Genomic DNA, 16,184 nt, shown 5'->3' with positions numbered 1-16,184 from the left:
ATAAGCAACATCAAGCTTTACAACGTCCGTCATTGTAGGTTTTGCGTTCTTTTTTAAGACGAAATTTAAGCCCAAAATATCTGATTCTTAATAATAACTCAACTTTACAGGTACCGAATTTCTAACAACTGCTTATAAAAATACTTTTTCTAACATCTATCTATACTATATATCGTATAAGGGAGGAGAGGGCCTTTTTAGTGTAAATTGAAAGCTAATCTTCTTAAATTACACTTCATGCGTAAAAAATTATGTCATCACTTTTATCCCAAGTTTACCCTTACAAGATGGAGTGCTATGCAACTATCTCGAGCTCTATGTATACTTCCCATGTGTACATAATTGTTACCACCATATTTATCCACTAGCTATAGTCATTCCAAGTCTTTCTATCAACTTCAATTAAGGAAAAAAAAAAAAAAAAGGCTAGAAAATCCTACTAACTATTCTGTGATTAATTCCTTGACTCTAACTAATTTGCTAATTTTTTTTTTTTTTTTTTGTAGCTATAGTCATTCCAAGTCAGGATACATCATAACATGTTTGTAGCTAGAACATGCATGACCAAATTTCTCTACTATGAACGTAAAGCGCATCTTGTTAGACATATTTTTTTATTGTCACAACCAAAAGAAAAATTCCTATCCTTACCTATATATATATGAGCAGGCTTAAGCCGAACCCATCAATTCCATTATTAAAGTTAAGCATTCTTGTACTATTATACTCACTTTTCTCTAAATAAATATCACCAAACTTGTCTAAAAGCCGGATCATGGTATACCTAAATTTTTGTTGAAAGGGAGAGGCAGGCCAAAAGAAATTGCCAACAACGAAATGGAGGTCGACGGACGAAACGCCGGGCCATCCCCATAATTGTCCAATGTTTGTTTGGCCACTGCTCCAAGCATAGACTTTTGCTCTTTGGTGGCTCCAACGTTGTACCTAACGATTGAATGGGATTGTTCACTTTTTATTTCAACCCACCCAGGCGTAAATTTTCTGTCATAACATATTAGCCAAGACGACTATTACATGTTTTATTTTTCCACAAAGAGGAAAAGAATTAGATTTCTCGATGGGAAGGGGAAACACATTTCCAGTCCTTCTTTTCAGAGGAAGATGCTTTAAGACCTTCAAGGACAACGATTAAGTAGCTGGTAAATATAGCACATCACATAAGCTAGCATGGGCCAAATAATCTGTGATCCTCATGAAGAAAATAAAACTTGACTATAACTGCACCCTCTTATGTGGTCATGTCAATTCCCGAACGGTGCATGGCCAAAAGGAATGCTTCATGTTCCGTGCTATTAATTATTAGCTATTTCCAAGTTACGTGCACCACAAACTCACCGGGCTTGCATAACAATAACACAGTCTTCACCTAATTATGTCTCTGTCATGACCAATAATGCATTGGATATCTTTTTCCGCCAATAGTTTAAGACGAGTTAGAAGCCACACCATCCATCATCATGCTCCCCAGAGACTTTGTTTAAACGTAACATTAATATATTCCAAGCAGAAGTGTAGAGGATACGAAATTTCCTATTATAGGGTTTTCTGGCATATCTCCAAATTTTCTTTTTATCACATTAAGTTAATTAGATAAGTCAATTAGAGATAAGCCCACTTGTGCATCTTTGAGAATGACAACCTAGTGCCAAATAAAAAATATATATATATCTAACTAAAGTGCCCACAGTGAAAGATTAACCCAAGGTTTGTATCAAAACTTGCACAGTGCATGAAGTAGCAATGAGTGTGGTTGGATGGTAAATTATTTGAAATAATTTTATAAAAAATATACTGTATCATTTTTTTGATTTGATGTATGTGAGATAAAAATATGATTGAAAAATATGTTGATGATGCAAGTAAATCAGCGTATGTAAATAAGATGAAATAATGTGTAATCCAAACACACTCAATGTTTGAATTACGAAGGAATTGGGACAAATAGATGACGCGTTTTGAGAGAGAGAGAGAGAGAGGTGGGGAAAGAAGAGATAAAGGTGGCCAAGGAAACGAACAATTCCCCTAATTGTCCTAAATTCAACAATAGAAGGAAAGCATTAAAGATGAAGAAAATATCCCATTCTCTTATTCTTGGGGAAAAAATGGTGATATGCATACATTAATGTCTCTTGTTTGGATGGGTATTATTTGTGGAAAATCATTTTCATGCAACATAAACATCTCTTTAAATTTTTTTTTTATTTTATAGATATTGCGTCATAAAAAGTTTTATAATAATTGTTTTAAATAATCTGCTGTCCAAATCATAACAATATCAAAAAACACAGTAGTGCATTACGATATGTTGGGGAGAGCCGGCCACAAATAGTAAAAAGCATCGGAAATCAGGAGCTTTCTACTGTGCTACTACGTCGTTTTGCTCTTTCCGACGTGGGGCTTAGTCAATTCTCAATCAATACAGTCTGATAAAAAGGAGTGATAAGCGGTCGAGCCACATTTTTGTTTATAAAGTGAAAAGAGCTGTCACAATCCACCGAGTGGTGAGAGCGCGTATAAAGTAAAGAAAGGAAAGGAAGGTGCAAATTCTCAATCTTTCGTTTGGTGTAGACATTAATTTGACCTCCAGAAAGATACTCCATAACGCGCCAATTTCCACCGCTTACTGTGGTTTCGTGCATCGCACCCCATCATTGGCGCGTCATATTTCCGTGAAGGTGGACCCTTTTTCTTTCCAGCAAAACTCGTCAACTTATGGCTCCTACATTTGCCTGTTGCATCCATATGATATGAGTGCCACCTGCACAGCTTTCTTTTTTAATTTTTTTTTGTTCCTTTTCCTCCAGATGATTCATGTCCTCGTCGTTGATAAATTTTCTCTTGTGGCTAACCAACAAACGATTGTTGAAAAAGTTGTGCGATTTCGAGTTGGTAATTCTGGGAAACCATAGGATATTTTCCGAGTGACTTCAGTCTTAGACAACTCTCTTTAATTGGTTGATTTTAGAGGAAAGTGGAAATTAATTAGGATTACCTTACGTAGCGGATAGCAGTTGAATTTTCCTCCCTAATTAAACAATGACTTTGATGTCTAATCATTTTGATAAAATATTTCCCCCGAAAAAAAAATCGGTAAATAGTGGGGGTTGACAAAGATGTTCAGAGATGGAGAAACTTTTTTTTGTTTTTCCACGGCCCGTTTGGACAGCCATTTTTTATTTTATCAAAAAATTACGTCGTTTTTTGTGATCACATTTTTCTATTATTTTTTTCTCTTATAAATATTAAATCGCTACAGTAATTTTTTTATAAAAAAATTCAAGAAAATGCAATCCAAACGAGTCGATATATGTTGTTAATTTCTCTACATTTTAGTTCTGATATTCCTGCATGGAAGGTAGAAACTCAAGAATTAATATGAAAAGACTTGTATCCACGTCTTCTGTTTTATACTCATTTTTCTCCATCATCTTCAGAATTTCTTGAGCTGTTGTTTCTTCAGAATTCATACGCGGTAACTAAGAGAGAAACCAAAACAAAGAAAAAGTCGTTCTTATCTTTGCTTCACCAATTTCTGGCCACAATACCTCATTCACAGAGGAAAAATAAGAGGTCCTTCAAGAAGGTGGGTTTTTCCTTTTGAACGTCGCTTTCAACACATTCAATTCACGAAATAAGGAACTTAAACTGAATCATGGGCCCTGCAAGAAAATTATATTGCGATTTTGTATATGATCACGGAGTACCATCCTCTTGATTATACAAGTACATGGATGGATATTTGTGTTCTCAAATTGGCCGCCCCACACTAGGAATCTGGGATCTTAATTTTACTTGCCTCTTTGATCATCTAACAATCCTTGTATACACAAATAATTATTTAATAGTAAGCAAAAAAATAAGAAATACATATAGTTGGAAGAAGGATATGTTGGAAGTTGGAACTGGATAGTTTTCAAGGGTAATTTCTTGTGAACATAAAATGACACAAAAAAAAGTTTACACCAATCCCTTTAGTTTCACATGAATGGGGAAATATAGTTTATAACTTGGGATAATATGAGAACCCCCCCCCCCCTCCCCGGCGGAGATTTCTTTTAATATTACTTACCACCCTAGATCTAAAAACATTACTTATTTTCCCTAATAATTGCAAAATGATTATAACAACCCTCACTCGTACATAATTCACATATCAAATAAATAGAGCCCAAAAATTAAAGAAAAGGAATCAAAAGTCACTTTTTTCTTATTTTCCCTTTCTCCAACATTCTTTTTTACTCTTTTTTCTGGATGACTGTGCGATTCTTTATTGTAAATTGTAATAAATTGAATATTAATCGCCTTTTTCTTTTTGTGATTATGACAAGGTGAGGTATGATTTCTCTGTTTATCATGAGTTGACTTTCATAATGATTTAGTATAAGTTAAAGGTTTAGACCACCCATTGAGAAAATGTTGGGAAAAAAATTAATAAGAAATTAGTTTTAAGTGTATAATTGCTGCTAATATATTTATTTATAAATATATTTATTTATGGAGTATAACTAGAGATTACCTTTTAGGTGGTGATTTTTTTGCGGAGTAAACAAAGTGGTTTAGGAATATTTTTATTTAACAAACTGAGCAAAGGGGTTGTTTGGGATTTTTATTAATTTTGTTACACAAACAACAAAAATATTGATGATAAGTGATATTTTTAAAATTTTAAATGTGTTAAGGGATATTAAGAGAAATCTCTCTGATATTATCCCTCATAACCGTGAATGGCAAGACAATTATAAAAGCAAGCTGGCCCAATGTAATAGGTTGAGATAAAATAGAACGGCTGGCCAGATGTAATAGGTTGAGATATAAAATGGATGCCCCATAAAATATGTCTTGAACAGGAGCAATCCCGCAGACTCGCTAAATATCACGTCACGCTCTTTTGAACAATCAACCCTCCCGGCTGGGCCGGCCGGCTCCCAGACTAATAGTAGTAATTGAACATTGAATTACCTAATTAAGGTAGGTTCCTATCATTCTATGTAGTCACATCACCCTTTGTTGGACGCGCAAACATAAATAGAGGAAACACTTTTTTTTTTTTTTTTAACTCCTGTTTGTTTTTGCCCTTTGTTGAAACCAATAGATAGACGAAACACATTTATAAATTCACATCCTGTATTAGATTGGAAATTTTAAAAAAAATTTACGTGCGACTCTTCATATTTTATTGATTCTGAACATTGTCAAATAACTAATTACTAGCGTTTTATGAAATTCTCAAACAAACTTGCAAGGGGGAAAAAAAATTCTCGAGTACTGTTGTTGGCAAAAACTCGAGGCGTTGTTTGGACAGTGATTTTTCAAAGAAAAATTGCTATGTTTTCGGTGAACACATTTCCCAATCACCTTTTAACCTCACATATATCAAATCGTTACAGTAATTTTTCTACAAAAAAATCTAAAAAAATACAATCAAAATACAACCTGAATAAATTCCATAGATCGAGTGGCTTAACATTTATTCATACCCTTCAAACATTAAATGCACAATAAAAAGAAACTAGGACTACTAGATCCATTGGGGGGTTGGGTTGATAGGTAGATAAGTCTCCTGGACGCCTTAAAAAGTTGCCGATTTTTGAAGGTTGTTCGGAGAATTAGATTTATTTATTCCAAAAAGTCTGAGTTTCCTCAGCTTTGACAAAAGACTAGATCCAATAAATCAGTTCTATCGAAATTTTGGTCAAATGTAATTGATGTTCCGGTAGCTGATCATGCGAAGGTAAGCTGATGAAGAAAGAGGAGACAAATGTTGTTGGAATGGCGTTGGGGTGGCGAAAAAGAAAAAGGGGAGTCAGTTTTCACTTCATTAAAACAAGCCAGACAAGATTGATCGTATTACGTCATAGGTCCTCGAAAGTTGAAAGTTCCGTGTTTGTGGGCTTATACCTTATCTATTGTTTCTATAATTGTGATACATACAAGTACCCCCTGCGTGGGAGCTAACTTGTAAGAATACGTATCATGTCGGGGACCCTCTTTAAAACAAGGATGGTGAACCCATCATTCAAGAATGGAAAGTAAAATTGACAAGAAAAGAATGAATTGTCAATATTGCTATTAGTAGAAAACCACTCAGACTCGGAAGAGAAAGCACCAACCTTTGGTGGCTGGTGCCAGTAGTTCTTCAAAAAAAAAAAAAAAAGTGAAGTATATTTGGATATCAAATTTAATATTTCGCTTGCATCATAAACACATTTCTCAACTAATTTTTTTATATTACTAACCATATTTTTATCTCGCATACATCATATCACAAAAAATATTATAGTAATTGTCTCAAATAATTGTTTGAAATAATACTCTATCCAAACAAAGTAATACTGTGCTGTATTCCTTCTCTTTTCTCTTTTGTTTTCTTTTGATTTTTATCGAAAAAAGTCTTCCTTTTAGCAAAGGTATTCATTCCATATCAGATTTAACAATAGAGACACCGGCAAAATGTAAACAGCGTACTCTAAATTTCTAATGCGAAGACGAGGCTACACATGGAGTTGAACTTTTCACCAACACATAATCAAGGGTTTGCCCATTTTCATTTTAATTAAAGCTTTTATTTATTTACTTTTGCTTTTCAGATTTTAGATTGAAGCCAGTTTATCCAATGACATAATACATAATGGGGTTGTTGAAGATGGGGTGTTGTCCCCCCTGGTTCGAGTCTCGCTGCCAACAAGTTGCGGGAGGCAGGAGATTAGTCTGCGAGATCCACTCTTTGCGGAAACCTAACAAAAAAAGAATGACATAATACATAACTGACCTACATATTTCATATTAACACATACTACTTATTTAGTACAGAAAGAGTATACAATCAATGCATATGTTTTGATATAAATAGTTAACATTCATTGTATAGAATATAAGAGGACATGAGTAAGATTTTGAATTGATTATATACCAACTCAAACTCAATTATTTACTTGATTGCTTGAACCGGATCACGTATGGTATGGCTGCTGATCGGGTCCTGTCCTTGATTTGCATGCCTTGAATTCATATATAAAATCCAAACTAACAAGTTAAGCGTGGAGTTTGATGTTACCCTTGAAAGCCACTTAATAATTGTCTCAATGATTGTACTCCCTTTGGTCTTACAAAATTTGTTAGACAGTCGTGATCTACTTATTGTTTCTGACTAATCAAGTATTTTATCTTCTGTGACATTTCCCAGAATCTCCATTTGACTGTATAAGAAGGAAGGAGGAAGATACATGCATGATGGCATCGAACACGCTAATGGAGAATAAAATATGGAGAAGAAGAACTTGTGCATACGCTTATTTCTTGATCAATAAAGTCCATACTGCTTTTGTATGTATAGATAAAATATATTGCTTCTATTGATCAATCAAGTTTATTGCTTTTGTTGGTTACATACATATATATAGATATATTAAGTCATCTAGCATTTATACTAAAGAGTGCATTTTTTTAAGGCCAAAGCTGATAAGCATTAATAAACTTGTAAAATATGTTTCGAACTAAAGTTGCACTACATACCTAACAGAACTATGGCCTCGTTTGGCAAATAAATTTTTTGGATGTTTGTCTAAAACTTTACTATAATTTATTGTAGAAGTTGTAGGAAAATTTTTGAAGCGTATAAATTTTTGAATATTTTGAAATGTATAATTTTAAAATTTTAAAATTTTTTTTAAGATTACTGTAGCTAAAATTGTTAAAAAAATTATAACAGATAAACTTGACAAAAAACTTGTCAGCTACATACCTAACTAAAGTATTAGTATACTGATAAAAATGTTGCACAGACGAAATAATGCAAGTATACCAAATAGGTCGGCAGATCCTCACTGTACCGCATTTATAGATTTAAATGCTAATTAATTATTCGAGTTACTTCGTGGAAGAGACCAACCCACATGAAAATAACTGGTCATTATGTTCATTATTGTTTATTTATTTTTATCTCGCACAAAAGACCGGAGCTTGCCTTGGCATCTTGGGGGGGGGGGGGGGGGCCAATAATCCAAGCCTTATCTGTTGATTTGAGGGTAACGTGCTGCACTTTTCCTGATATTAGAAGGAAAAAGGAAAAAAATTAAAAAAGGGGAGGAAAGAAACACGAGGACATGAAATAAGTTTCTGTATTATCATTTACATTTTAGAATTTCTTGTGAAAAACAAATTTTAATAAATTAAGGACGAGATTTGCCCGGTCTATGTAAAATTGCATTACACGTAGGGATGTATGCGAGCCGAATTACTCGCAAGTCGCTCGGTCAATGGCTTGGCTTGAATTCGATTTGACCGAATTCGAACGGAGTCTCAAGTTACTCGAATGTATTTTTGAGTCGAGTTTCGAGTTAGTATTTTGGGGCTTGTGGTTCGTCGAGCTACTCGTCGAATCGGGATATATTAAAATAGTATATATAATTTAAATAATATATATATTATAATTATAAAATGACCGTTATGGGTATAATTTATACTAAAAACAATATACTCTTCTTTATAATAAAATTCTATAATGACAGAATTATATATTTTCCGAGTCGAGTCAAAAAGTTTGATTAAACTCAGCTTGACTACAGGTCAAGATCTATCGAGTCGAGTCTCGAGTTTAAAGGGATTTTCTCGAGTCAAGCCTCGAGTTACAATTTTTTAGGCTCGATCGACCTCGAACCGAGCTCGAGCCTAGTTACATAAGGATCGAGTCGAACTCGAGTATAGCAATACTCGAGCTTGACTTGGCTCGATTATATCCCTAATTACACTAACGCGAACTAACTAAGAATATAATCATCATTTAGAATCCACATGAAAAAGATTAACTACGGGTACATGACACGTAATATTTATATTCAAATATAAATTATTTGTTTTAATCATGATAACATGTATTTAGACCGATCAGTGTAAAGAAATATACATAGTGTCAGTGTCCAAAAAACAAATCAATTCAAAAGCCATAATTTCTTTACTAAAGTCTTTCCACGAAATGTAATTAAGCAAATCGTGTAACACGCGTCTCTCACCATCCTACTGGCGTTTGTACTAGAAGTGTGCTGTGAAAAAGGAGACTTTAACCATTAGAATCAACTCTACCCATTGGCTTCTCTATCTTTTCTTTGTTGTTTAGGTTACCTCATTAAACTAGTCTTTCACATTTAATGCTTTTTTTTTTTTTTACCATTTCATAACTTGTGGACAAGCACATTAATAGTTGCACTGTTATAAAAAAAATGGTGTTTACTTTAGCGAGTAATAAAACAGCAAGCAACCTATCACTTTCCTGGCAACAAAGAGTCAACTAAATAAATCACACAGCATCCCTCTCATCTCAACTTCTGCCTCTACATCTTGATTTATTCATATTAACTACCAAAACTACATTTGCTATTTCCGCTTGTTTTTTTTTTTTAATCTATCTATCCAATTTCCATCCGTCCATTCCACCATCTGATGATACCTGTATTGTCTGCTCTACTTGAATTCACTTCATGGTACACGTTGACGCTTGACACCCTCCACTTTCCCTCTCATGGGCCAAGCGGTCCGAGACTGAGATCATCCCTTGTATAAAATAAATAATAAGAAAACAAATATACATACCAAAAATAAAGAAATAACAAATATTTACATGAAAAAAGATACAAACCATTGAAGTAAAAACTGTAAAATCCCACGAACCAACAAGCAACCAAGCAAAGCAAGCAACAAAGAGAAAACTCCTTTCAGCGTCAAATGCAAAATATTCTAAAATCTTGATGCTTTGATTCCAGTTTCTTTAAGAGCAGAAACACTTTTGCTTGTGGCTTTTCGTGCTTTCTACTTCCTTCGAGTTAAAATAGGGGGTTGTTCAACTGCTCTGTATCTTTGGAGTACATGGTCCTAATTAACTGAATAAAAAAATACAGTCTTGGTGTTATACAATTTGGCGTGTGATATTGTGCGTGTCAGCGTGTGTTTATCTCTTGAAAGTTCCTTACTAGGGAGGGTATTTTGCCTTTGGCTAGCTACTGAGTAGTTTCTTTGCAGAAAATGGTTTTCTTGAAAATTTGAGGACTTATCATGGATCTGGAGACTGGGGTGTCTCAAAATCCTGTCAAGGTGAGTTCCTTCCAGTTAAAATTTGGATTTTTATTGGTTTTAAAGGGATCCCATTTGGATTTTTTGTGATTGGTTATTTGGGAATTTCTTTTTGGTTGCAGAAAGAGTCTTGGAGAATTGTTTTAACACTGGCGTATCAGAGTTTAGGTGTGGTTTATGGAGATTTAAGTACCTCACCATTGTATGTTTACAAGAGTACTTTTGCTGAAGATATTAAGCATTCAGAGACCAACGAAGAAATCTTTGGGGTTCTGTCTTTTGTGTTCTGGACACTGACTTTAGTTCCTTTGCTCAAGTATGTTTTCATTGTGCTCAAAGCTGATGATAACGGTGAAGGTGGCACATTTGCTCTGTATTCACTGCTATGCAGACATGCCAGAGTGAATGCATTGCCTAATTGTCAGTCGGCTGATGAAGAATTGTCAAGCTACAAGAAAGATATCATAAGTCCTGCCCCAACTACTTTTGGGGCAAGGCTGAAATCCACTCTTGAGAAGCATAGAGTGCTGCAGAGATTTTTGCTTGTATTGGCTCTAATTGGAGCTTGTATGGTGATTGGTGATGGTATTCTTACACCTGCTATTTCAGGTATTTTCTAATTTTAAGGTTCTTCCCCTGCTTAATTTTGAGCGATTCTATTTTGTTGTATTTCTTCAACGAGTTTACACGTATGTTCCTCTGTGCAGTTTTTTCTGCAGTTTCTGGTGTTGAACTGGCCACTGCAAAAGAGCATCACAAGTGTAAGATTAATTCGTATTGCCTTAAATAATGTTTTTGGTGTCTAACTATTCATTTCTTCATTAAGATTCATCATTTTGAACTCTATCTTTTGTACGTCGAACGTATACTAAGACAACAACTTCTGATCCTAGTCATAATTTTTGTTGAAATGAGTTCATTACAAATATCAACTATCACCAAACTTGTGCCAGTTCTCTTTTCTCTTTTCTCTTTTCATGCCCTCATTTTGAAAGGAAAAAGTAGTTTGAGAGAAACAGGATACCCTTGGGACTTCTGAAAATTAAGTGACAGGGAACCAACTGAAGTCTTTTATTGCAGCAGGAAAATATGAGTAAACTCTTAAGTAGATGCTTATCAATGATATTTGAGAGAAACAGGATACCCTTAGGACTTCTAAAAATTAGTGACAGGGAACCAACTGAAGTCTTTTATTGCAGCAGGAAAATATCAGTAAACTATTAAGTACATGCATATCAATGATAAAATATTCTTCACAGGCGGAATGTGCAATTGCTTAGAGCGTATTAACACTAGGGTAAAAGTCACCCATTAATAGGTAAAATCTGATGTTCACCTAGTTTTTTGGTACCTACTACCATTTGAGAAAGGTATGCCTGTGACCAGCATGTACTCAACTTGAACACATGCTATCTTAAGAGTTAGGAGCCTCACCATTAAGAAATGCCAAAACTTTTTACTAGTGGGTAGCACACGGCCAAATATTCATTTGTGGTGGACAATACACTTTTAAGAGCTTCATGCGTTGAGTTTAAGTAGATGCGTGGTATTCTCAAATCATGAAAAGGTGGGAAGCATGGTTTCTGGTTGGGAATTAAAAACCATATTCATTTGATCGTTCCTTCGATGTTTGGTATTGACAATGCTGCAAAAAGTTGATCATAGTGACAGTTGAATTCTGTAGACTTCAAGGCCTTTGTAACATTTCCCATTAGGCATAGCTTAATGTTGCTGCAAAAATTCTGGAAGTGCTGGCACAGGCTTCCTTAAAGTACATTGAATATATGGAGCTTCATGGCATGGGCAAGATCAACAAACTCTTTTATTCGAGAAAGCATAATTTGGCCTGACAAAAGAGGATGATGTATTACCAAAAAAGTATTTTGATGTCTTATGTTCCAGCCCTTTCTTAGTCAAGATTCTCTCTTTATGAGCTGAGTCGTGATACAGTCAAGATAATTGATATTAATTTATCACTTAAAGCTAATGCATGTTCTTAAAATTCTTCATTAAGTGACATGGAAAACGACCTCCTAACTATGTCTTTTTGCAGATATAGAAGTTCCAGTTGCTTGTATCATACTGATAGGCTTGTTTGCCCTTCAACATTATGGCACCCACAGGGTCGGGTTCTTGTTTGCGCCTGTGGTGATAACATGGCTTTTGTGCATCAGTTCCATTGGCTTGTATAATATCTTTTATTGGAACCCTCGGGTCTATCAAGCACTGTCTCCATATTACATGTACAAATTCCTGAAGAAAACCCAAAGAGGAGGTTGGATGTCATTGGGCGGGATTCTGCTGTGCATAACAGGCAAGTTTGTTGACTGATTTGTGTAGTTATTGCAATTTATTGTTGGTCCCTTTATGTTTTCTTCTCCTTTTCTTTTTCCTGTAATAACATAATACATTTGTCCTCTATTCAGGTTCAGAAGCTATGTTTGCTGATCTAGGACATTTTTCCCAGTTGTCAATACAGGTATACTGCTCTCATAGAATAGAAGATTTATAACTTCAAGGCACTCAGTTTATGGCAGCATAATTCTGTATAGGTTGGCTGCTTGGCTTAGACATTTATACATCTAAACCTTTCATAGTCTGTGGATTTTGACGTTAAATATTTTTTTCTTCGTTTTGCTTCGGATGTCATAGTCATTGTGTAATTTCACTTTAGCATAGGTAGTCTTGCTTTCTTGTCGAGGATTCACTTATATTGCCAAGTCTATAGAGGAGTCAACTTGAAGTAATTACACCTCATTTAGCTTTCTATATATGTCAACTGTGCTTTCATGTGCCAGGCTAAAGCATTGTGCATCTTCACTGTATAATCAATCATAAATTCTTGGTTGATGAAGCATTCTTTGCTTTTATTACCCCTTCTCTACTATTAAAAGAGTAAGAATCTGCTGTCAGAAAATAGATATTGTTTGTAGATTCATTGGCTAAAATTTATGAAGCATTGGCTTTTTCATGATTATTCTCAATCTATTTTTTAGTTAGTTAATCAACTACTTCTTGGCTGCAATACATGTTGTAAGCAACAAAGCTAGTGAGTAAAATAGTCAAGTATAGATATTTTACCTTTGTGGTAAAGTGCAGGATTGTTTAATAGAGGCTTGTGGTTTTGCAGATTGCTTTCACAACGATGGTGTATCCATCACTAATCCTTGCATACATGGGTCAGGCTGCTTATCTTTCTCAACATCATATTATTCAGAATGACTACCACATTGGATTTTACGTTTCTGTACCAGGTATGTAGTCTGAGATCTTAAGACATGGCTGTCAATATCATAGAGTTTCTACAGGCTAGTTAGCTCACTTATCCTCAAAATCTTCTTTTCAGAGAAATTAAGGTGGCCAGTACTGGTAATTGCCATACTTGCTGCAGTTGTTGGGAGCCAAGCTATTATAACAGGAACCTTTTCTATTATAAAACAATGTTCTGCTCTGGGTTGCTTTCCCCGAGTCAAAATAGTGCACACATCATCCAAAATACACGGGCAGATTTACATCCCAGAGATTAACTGGACCTTGATGCTATTATGCTTGGCTGTTACCATTGGGTTCAGAGACACCAAACGCTTGGGTAACGCTTCAGGTATGGCCATCAAAGAAACAAAAAATAATTGTGGCATACAACATTGCAAAAAAATTCATCACTTGTGTTAGGTATGAAAGTTACTTCACGTTTTATGTTCATTATGCCAAAATTCAAGTTTAAGGTTGTTCTTGATGCAAGCTGTGCTTATTCTTTAGCTCCTTGCTCTTATCCTTCACAGAAAGCTACTTCACGAAACAGAAATCTGATGTCTTAGTCCTTGTTGTGGTTGCTCACCCACCTCTTCTTCTTCCTACCCTTGTCTGATCGTTGTGCTGTAAGCTAGATAGTGCATGAGCTTCAGGTGTCTCTAGAATTTCGATTTTCTATTATGCCTGTGTGCTGATTAAAGCAGTGATTTATTACCTGCTAACTCAGAAACCCTGCATTTTTACTGAAAAGTTTCTCTTTTTCATTTTATGACACAGCTTTCTTTTGTTTAAATCAGGTTTGGCTGTTATAACAGTCATGCTCGTCACAACCTGTTTGATGTCTCTGATTATCGTGTTATGCTGGCACCGGAATGTGATCCTTGCAATATGCTTTGTAGTGTTCTTTGGCACAGTTGAAGCGCTTTACTTCTCTGCTTCACTAATCAAGTTTTTAGAAGGAGCATGGGTACCCGTTGCCCTTTCATTCTTGTTCATGATAGTGATGTGTGTTTGGCACTATGGCACACTCAAGAAGTACGAGTTCGATGTTGAAAATAAGGTTTCTGTTGACTGGCTACTGAGCTTGGGTCCCAGCCTAGGTATTGTAAGGGTTCGTGGCATTGGCCTTATACACACGGAACTTGTATCTGGAATCCCAGCAATTTTCTCGCATTTTGTCACCAACCTTCCAGCTTTTCATCAGGTCCTGGTGTTTCTTTGTGTAAAATCTGTCCCAATTCCTCATGTTAAACATGAAGAACGGTTCCTTGTGGGACACATTGGCCCAAAAGAGTATCGGATGTATCGGGTTATTGTCCGGTATGGTTATCGCGATGCTCACAAGGATGATCTGGTGTTTGAAAATGACCTTGTATGCAGCATTGCTGAGTTCATACGGACTGGAAAGTCCAGTCCAAATTGCACAGACGACGATGTGACAAAGGAATGTGACGAAATGGCTGTGGTTGGAAGCCCTTCAACTCATTTAGACGGGATCCACTTGCGGTTCGATGAATCCGAGAACACTTCCTTAGCTGGCACATCGGAGCCTAGGGAAATAAGATCTCCACCAGTCACCAAGCTGAGGAAAAAGGTAAGGTTCGTTATACCCGAGAGCCCAAAGATCGACAGCAGTGCACGTGAGGAGTTGAGAGAACTTATGGAAGCTAGGGAAGCTGGGATAGCTTACATACTGGGGCACTCGTACGTGAAAACAAAACAAGGATCTAGCTTAATCAAGAAACTAGCAATAAACTACGGCTATGATTTCTTGAGGAAAAACTGCAGATCCCCTACCTATGCATTTACTGTGCCTCATGCATCAACTCTGGAGGTGGGAATGGTTTACCACATCTGATTTTGGATGGTAGAGGACAGTGATGCATCCTGTACATGTGTTTCTAAGTGTTATAGAAGAAAATCAAAGAAACGAGTTGTTTTAACATGAAACTTGCGGGGTTAGATTGTTGTTTCGAGTGACATTTGTTTCATCATAAAAGAAGGGCAGGACGAGTACAGTTGGAGCCACCTTCGGTCGGCCTTCATGGATCCATTTGAAAATATAATGCAGCAAAGTTTTTGTCCAGGCCGTGACTTATCAAAGCCTCTTTAATTAGAGGCGATGTCTGCACCCAAAGGCATGAATCTTGAATTAGGATATCTGTAATTGTATAGAAACGGGAAAAGGGCGAGAGAAAATATTAAAACGTGACTGGTGAAGGATGCGAGTCAACGCATGAGAGTTTAAAATTCTTTCTGAGTCTGGGCCACAGCCAATTCGATTGCCTCGTCATTCCTTCCCCGGTCAAATGTTTTCGGGGCTGGCAGGGAGGCAGAAGCGCTGAGAGACACCTCATAGCGGGCTGCCTAGCCTGGTACGGCAACTGTTCCAAAATTGTTGGAAAGACATGGATGGGTGCTTCATCCATCCATGTCTTCTAGCTCTCAACCACACTTAGTCAAAAATTGAGGTCACTGTGAGTTGGTCAGGCAAAATATCGACCCACTCACGAATGTTACGGGTTGTGTTCTAAGGCAGCCAGCTTTTTTCGGCGAATAGACAATCCATTGGGAAGTCTCCATCTTTCCCATCTTTTATGTGATGGAAAGTCACTAGAGGTTGGGCCCAATAACAAAATCCAATCGTCTGTAAAAGAGCCCAATAGTGCAAACGTGTTCACTTATTGGAGTAACCTAGTCCTGTTTAAAAGTGAAAAGCTAGGTGCGGTCCAGACCTTGCCCATCGCTCCTAATATACACTTTTTTCAGGTGACATTTGCGCATCGCTCCTAATATTTTCCTATTGAGGTTAAATATTTACCTAACATTTTTAAATTGTTAAATCCTGG

The 16,184-nt window shown here is 36.1% G+C and overlaps 1 protein-coding gene and 1 long non-coding RNA gene across 2 annotated transcripts; one reads left to right on the top strand and one right to left on the bottom strand.

The window, feature by feature from the left end:
- Positions 1-9,272: 9,272 nt before the first annotated feature.
- LOC140016815 (uncharacterized) lies at positions 9,273-9,774 on the bottom strand. Its single transcript, XR_011823068.1, has 2 exons — positions 9,653-9,774; positions 9,273-9,567 (listed from the first exon to the last, which is right to left on the bottom strand). It is a non-coding gene; the product is annotated as an uncharacterized lncRNA (long non-coding RNA).
- Positions 9,405-15,421, top strand: LOC113717149 (potassium transporter 6-like). The gene is made up of 8 exons (XM_027241816.2): positions 9,405-10,104; positions 10,206-10,692; positions 10,791-10,844; positions 12,137-12,397; positions 12,510-12,562; positions 13,214-13,337; positions 13,430-13,684; positions 14,133-15,421. Exons 1-8 carry the CDS (start codon positions 10,066-10,068, stop codon positions 15,191-15,193), a joined length of 2,334 nt encoding a protein of 777 aa, XP_027097617.2. The 5' UTR covers positions 9,405-10,065; the 3' UTR covers positions 15,194-15,421.
- The last annotated feature ends 763 nt before the right edge of the window (positions 15,422-16,184 follow it).

This window comes from Coffea arabica, chromosome 11c, assembly GCF_036785885.1.
Source record: "Coffea arabica cultivar ET-39 chromosome 11c, Coffea Arabica ET-39 HiFi, whole genome shotgun sequence".
Lineage (NCBI taxonomy): Eukaryota > Viridiplantae > Streptophyta > Magnoliopsida > Gentianales > Rubiaceae > Coffea > Coffea arabica.
The sequence above is the reverse complement of the archived record's forward strand: the minus strand, read 5'-3'. Positions and strand labels throughout refer to the sequence as shown.